General features: G+C 50.3%; 1 protein-coding gene across 1 annotated transcript in view; it reads right to left on the bottom strand.

The window, feature by feature from the left end:
- Nucleotides 1-101: 101 nt before the first annotated feature.
- The window catches only part of LOC311376646 (vesicular glutamate transporter 1-like), a gene marked incomplete at both ends in the record, with an annotated part of 19,978 nt that continues 13,518 nt past the window's right edge, over nt 102-6,561 (bottom strand). The window contains 6 exons of the mRNA XM_084491160.1: nt 102-385; nt 1,194-1,263; nt 1,883-2,010; nt 2,439-2,549; nt 3,954-4,086; nt 5,120-5,269. Coding sequence (XP_084347286.1) covers nt 102-385; nt 1,194-1,263; nt 1,883-2,010; nt 2,439-2,549; nt 3,954-4,086; nt 5,120-5,269 — 876 coding nt within the window. The remainder of the gene's footprint in view (nt 386-1,193; nt 1,264-1,882; nt 2,011-2,438; nt 2,550-3,953; nt 4,087-5,119; nt 5,270-6,561) is intronic.

The raw sequence follows: 6,561 nt of genomic DNA, 5'->3' as shown, positions 1-6,561 counted from the left end.
CCTCCTCCCCCTTATCTACCCTCACCCCTCTCTTCCTGTGCTGCTACACCAACCATCCACAGAGCTCCTCCTCCTCCTCCTCCTCCTCCTCCTCCTCCTCCTCATCTGAGCTCCTGCGGCTCTTCGCCATACAGGAGGTTATTGGTTCCTGTAGGCTGGACGTACTCCTCAGTCTTGTCCCAGTCCGACACCCACCCCCCCCCTCCCCCCCCCGCCCCCCCGTTGGGGTCGGCTCCTGCCTGGCTGGTGGCGCCGTAGCCCCCCGTGGTGCGGTACAGCTCCTCCGTCTCGTTGCCCAGCTCATCCTCCTCCAGGATCCCGCACTTCTCATCGCTCAGCGTCTCGGGTTCCGCCCACCACTGCTTCTCCCCGGACGCAAACAGGCCTGGGAACGCAGGGTCAGGGGTCAGGGGTCAGGGGTCAGGGGTCAGGGTCAGGGGTCACTATTACTAATTATTATTACTATTATTATTACTAATTACTATAACTATTACTAATTGGGGTCAAGCAGCGAAGCTACAAGACGACCATTGTTATTCTACGTTTTCCTGTTATTATTGTCCTGCCATGGGAGTCTAGGGCAGCCCATAGAACGCCACGGTAAAAGGTTGTGAAATTTGGCACACTGATTCAGGACAGTCCCATAAGCCCTCACAGCAAATTTGAGGTTGCCAGCTCATGAGTTCTAGCGCCACCAACAGGTCAAAGTTGGACATGCATTCATGTTTATAACTTTTGACCCATTCATCCAATCCAATCACAAACAAGGCATCACTGGAATCCTTGGGCCAAGCCGAGTTCAACGCACCCTATGTAGTCGTTTTACGCCATAGATACATACACTGACTAGATATCATAGATATATACACTGACTAGATATCATAGATATATATACTGACTAGATATCATAGATATATACACTGACTAGATATCATAGATATATATACATATATATGATATAGATATAGATATATATATATATGACTATTACTATTGACCATAACTATTACTCATTACTATAACTATTACTAATGACTATAACTACTACTAATGACTATAACTATTACTAATGACTATAACTACTACTAATGACTATTACTATTGACCATAACTATTAGTTACATAGGATTCAGAAAGCCTCTAAACGAGTGAGTGGAGGAGTGAGGTGGTTCATGTCTCCAGCCCCGTCTCACCGTAGAAGATGACCCCAGCGTAGTGGACCATGGAGGCGATGAGGAAGACCCCCTGCCACTCCTGCCGGGTCTGAGGGTCCGGCCAGGGGGTCCGCAGGGGCCAGGGGGGTCCACAGGGGCCAGGAGGGTCCGCAGGGGCCAGGGGGTCCGCAGGGGCCAGGGGGTCCACAGGGGCCACAGGGGCCAGGGGGTCCACAGGGGCCAGGAGGGTCCACAGGGGCCAGGAGGGTCCACAGGGGCCACAGGGGCCAGGAGGGTCCACAGGGGCCAGGAGGGTCCACAGGGGCCAGGGGGGTCCACAGGGGCCAGAGGGGCCAGGGGGGTCCACAGGGGCCAGGGGGGTCCACAGGGGCCAGGGGGGTCCGCAGGGGCCAGAGGGGCCAGGAGGGTCCACAGGGGCCAGGGGGGTCCACAGGGGCCAGGAGGGTCCGCAGGGGCCAGGAGGGTCCGCAGGGGCCAGGAGGGTCCACAGGGGCCAGGGGCAAGAGGGGGGGGGGGAGCCTCCGTTAGAAAGAGTGAGGAGAAGTGGGGCTGGTTCCCTTGTGTTATTTATTACCTGAAGTCACATTAAGGCCATCATGAAGCCCTCAAACAGAGACACTGTCCCATAACGTTAGTACCAGAACCTTATGTCTGTGACCCCCCCCCCCCAGCGACCAGAGACGGGGGGCTGGTGGGGGGGGGCTCACCTTGTGCTTGGTCATGGCGCCCACGATCAGGGGGCACACCATGCCCGACAGCGTGCCCACGCCGTTGGAGATGCCCATCAGGATGCTGGCGTAGCGAGGAGCGATGTCCAGGTGGTTCACGTTGAAACCTGCAGGAGGTCAGGAGCAGGACGGGCGAGAGACCGTCGGGTCAGGTGGTCAGAGAGCGTCTGGTCAGGTGGTCAGAGAGCGTCGGGTCAGGTGGTCAGAGAGCGTCTGGTCAGGTGGTCAGAGGCCGTCAGGTCAGGTGGGCGTGGTTCTCAACGTGGACCACTGGGGTGACGCCGTGCGCAATTCAGTGGCACACAGAGGAACTTAATTGATAACAATTTCAAAATCGAATAATAATAATAATAATTGAGTGAGTGAGACCCCCAGCCACCAAAGCCTTTTCCTCAAAGGGAAGCAAACACTGAATATATCACTGAAGTATTTTTAGTTATAGTTGGCGGGGGGGGGGGTCTGGCCCACCAGGCCTGTAGAGGGGGGGTGACGTCATGGGAATGAGGTCATCGTGGCCACGCCCACAGTCTCTCACCTGAGATGGCGAAGCCGGAGAAGCCCACAGCCAGGACCAGGAAGGTGATGGCCACCACCTTGGTGTGGGAGAAGCCCACCACCAGCAGCAGCGTGGCCTCCATGCCGAAGCCTGGGGGCAGAGGCTGAGTTAGTCACGTGACCGCAGCCTCCACAGCCGCTTCGTTACCGTTGTGTCCCTCATGAGAGGTCGATGAGGGCCTGAACCCAGAGCCCTCCGGCTGTGGGTCCAACCCCGCTGTGAACCCAGAGATAACCAGGACCAGAGATAGAACCAGAGATAACCAGAACCAGAGATAGAACCAGAGATAACCAGAACCAGAGATAGAACCAGAGATAACCAGAACCAGAGATAGAACCAGAGATAACCAGAACCAGAGATAGAACCAGAGATAACCAGAACCAGAGATAGAACCAGAGATAACCAGAACCAGAGAGAGAACCAGAGATAGAACCAGAACCAGAGATAGAACCAGAGATAGAACCAGAGATAACCAGGACCAGAGATAGAACCAGAGATAACCAGAACCAGAGATAGAACCAGAGATAACCAGAACCAGAGATAGAACCAGAGATAGAACCAGAGATAACCAGAACCAGAGATAGAACCAGAGATAACCAGGACCAGAGATAGAACCAGAGATAACCAGAACCAGAGATAGAACCAGAGATAACCAGAACCAGAGAGAGAACCAGAGAGAGAACCAGAGATAGAACCAGAGATAACCAGAACCAGAGATAGAACCAGAGATAACCAGAACCAGAGATAGAACCAGAGATAGAACCAGAGATAACCAGAACCAGAGATAGAACCAGAGATAACCAGAACCAGAGATAGAACCAGAACCAGAGAGAGAACCAGAGATAGAACCAGAGATAGAACTAGAGATAGAACCCAGAGATAGAACCAGAGATAGAACCAGAGATAGAACCAGAGATAGAACCAGAGAGAGAGAACCAGAGATAGAACCAGAGATAGAACCAGAGATAGAACCAGAGATAGAACCAGAGATAGAACCAGAGATAGAACCAGAGAGAGAGAACCAGAGATAGAACCAGAGATAGAACCAGAGATAGAACCAGAGATAGAACCAGAGCTTCAACACTAGATGTGCCCTTAGTGAAGCTCTGTCTATTCTTATCGCTGAACCCCGGGCTAAAGTTAGCTGCGTTCGATACGATGCTTTGCAAACCTCTCGGGTTACCTCAGCCTCATCGATCTGTGGGACCAGTCCAGAGAACGAGAGGCTGAGAGAACCGGCTGCTCTCTCTGATCACGTAGATGTTAAGTTCTGCTCCTCGTGACACCTCTCCAGAGAGTATGACGTGCTCACAGTGAGATGAACAGTAAGGAGCTTGAGATGAGATGTTACAGAACGCCGCTGAGCCATACGGCCCAAAAGAAGACCTTCTTCATACCAGATAGCTTTGGACCTGCTGAGGTGAACATCCTCACCTCAGACATAATGAGATATAAAATAGACCAAGTGAGAACATGAACACTGCTGCGTCTCACCTCCACAGTTCATCAGCTTCCTGACGTTGGTGGTGCTCATGATCTGATTGGAGCGCAGGTAGTCAGCCAGCTGCCCTCCGATTGGTACGATGATGGTCATGACGAGGTGGGGGAGGGCTGACACGATGCCCACCTAGACACACACGCAGCGCAGGTCAAAGTTCAATTTACTAAAGTTAATTTAATGATACGTTTATTTTATATAGCGCCTTTCTCACACTCAAGGTCGCTTTACAGTGTCATGAGCAGACACAGAACAACAACAAAACAAATAAAAATGAAATAAAAGTAAAAATAAATCCTATATACAGCGGGTCTATGCAGTGGTGGCAGAAGAGCCAAAGTGTTCTTTAAACAGAGGGAAGGAGGGACGGAGGGATTGAGGAAGGGAGTTCCAGAGTTCGGGGGCCATGGTGCTGAAAGCCTCCCAGGGTAGAAGGTCAGGGGAACAGAGAGGAGATGTGGTCAGATGACCTGAGTGAGATCATCTCACTCCAGGAATGTATTCATCGATTGAGAAGGGCAACGAGGAGAGAAGGCTCAGAGAGCAAAAGGAACCAACGTCTCATGTCTCTTCAGACAGACTCAGATCAATGCAACGATAACTGGCCTGGAGACCGGATCTCTATTAATGTGTTCATATCTGTTCATATGTGTTCATATAACCTAATATGTGTAAATATGTGTTAATGTATGTTAATGTATGTTCATATGTGTTCATATGTGTTCATATGTGTTCATATATGTTCATATCTGTTCATATCTGTTAATATATGTTAATAGATGTTAATAGATGTTGATATATGTTGATATATGTTGATATATGTTGATATCTGTTAATATCTGTTAATATCTGTTCCGCGAGATCTGGAGATCAGGCCGCTCCTGAGTTTGATCCATTATATGATCCTTGGTTTATGGGTTAGTTAGGGTTAGTAAGGGTAAGTCTGGGTTAGTTAGGGTTGGGTTAGTTAAGGTAAGTGAGGGTAATTTAGGGTTAGTTATGGTAAGTGAGGGTAAGTCTGGGTTAGTTAGGGTTAGTTATGGTAAGTCTGGGTTAGTTAGGGTTAGTTATGTTAAGTCTGGGTTGGTTAGGGTTAGTCTGGGTTAGTTAGTGTTAGTTAGGGTTGGGGAGGGTTAGTAAGCGTCAGGTTAACCCGGCTCACCTTGCTGATCTCGAAGCCGAACACCTCCTCAAAGTAGGCGGGCTGGCTGATGAGGAGCAGGTAGAAGGTCCAGCTGCGGCAGAAGTTGGCCACGATGATGGCGTAGACGGGCATGGAGGTGAAGAAGGCCCGCCAGGGGGTGTTGAACTTCTGCAGCGACACACAGGTCTGTCAGTGTCACTAACTAACCCTAACCCTGTCAGTGTCACTAATCCCAACCCTAACCCTGTCAGTGTCACTAACCCTAACCCTGTCAGTGTCACTAACCCCAACCCCAACCCTAACCCTGTCAGTGTCACTAACCCTAACCCTAACCCTGTCAGTGTCACTAACCCTAACCATAACCCTGTCAGTGTCACTAACTAACCCTAACCCTAACCCTGTCAGTGTCACTAACTAAGCCTAACCCTAACCCTGTCAGTGTCACTAACCCTAACCCTAACCCTAACCATAACCCTGTCAGTGTCACTAACTAAGCCTAACCCTAACCCTGTCAGTGTCACTAACCCTAACCCTAACCATAACCCTAACCCTGTCAGTGTCACTAACCCTAACCCTGTCAGTGTCACTAACCCTAACCCTAACCCTGTCAGTGTCACTAACCCTAACCCTAACCCTAACCCTGTCAGTGTCACTAACTAAGCCTAACCCTAACCCTGTCAGTGTCACTAACCCTAACCCTAACCCTAACCCTGTCAGTGTCACTAACCCTAACCCTGTCAGTGTCACTAACCCTAACCCTAACCTTGTCAGTGTCACTAACCCTAACCCTAACCCTAACCATAACCTCTAGAGTAGAACCTGCTGCTAGGACATTTGGACTTTTGTTTTAGGGATGGTTTATCGATTCTTTAATAATAATGAGGAACGCTCCATGACTGATAATGAACCACAGATAAAAACATGATCAGATTCTATCTTCAAGTGTGAGAGAGGACCGGTCCAGACCAGTACACGCCTGCTTCTGCACAGGTGCAAGAAAACAAATCTGAATTCTCGACTACTAAAATAGACTTTGAGTCCAAAATAGTGCGACTACATCTGCAGCACATGCTTTGCTCTGCAAGAACAACATGATCTATTTATACCAACATCATACTCTGGATGTTTCATCATCAAAGCGCTGGAGATCACTATGATGGTGACTATGGGATAGTTGATAGGGACCCACTGTAGACCCTCAGCCTATCAGGACCCTGTAGACCCTCAGCCTATCAGGACCCACTGTAGACCCTCAGCCTATCAGGACCCACTGTAGACCCTCAGCCTATCAGGACCCTGTAGACCCTCAGCCTATCAGGACCCACTGTAGACCCTCAGCCTATCAGGACCCACTGTAGACCCTCAGCCTATCAGGACCCACTGTAGACCCTCAGCCTATCAGGACCCACTGTAGACCCTCAGCCTATCAGGACCCTGTAGACCCTCAGCCTATCAGGACC

This window comes from Micromesistius poutassou, assembly GCF_964030765.1.
Source record: "Micromesistius poutassou genome assembly, contig: SCAFFOLD_449, whole genome shotgun sequence".
Classification (NCBI taxonomy): Eukaryota; Metazoa; Chordata; class Actinopteri; order Gadiformes; family Gadidae; genus Micromesistius; species Micromesistius poutassou.
The sequence above is the reverse complement of the archived record's forward strand: the minus strand, read 5'-3'. Positions and strand labels throughout refer to the sequence as shown.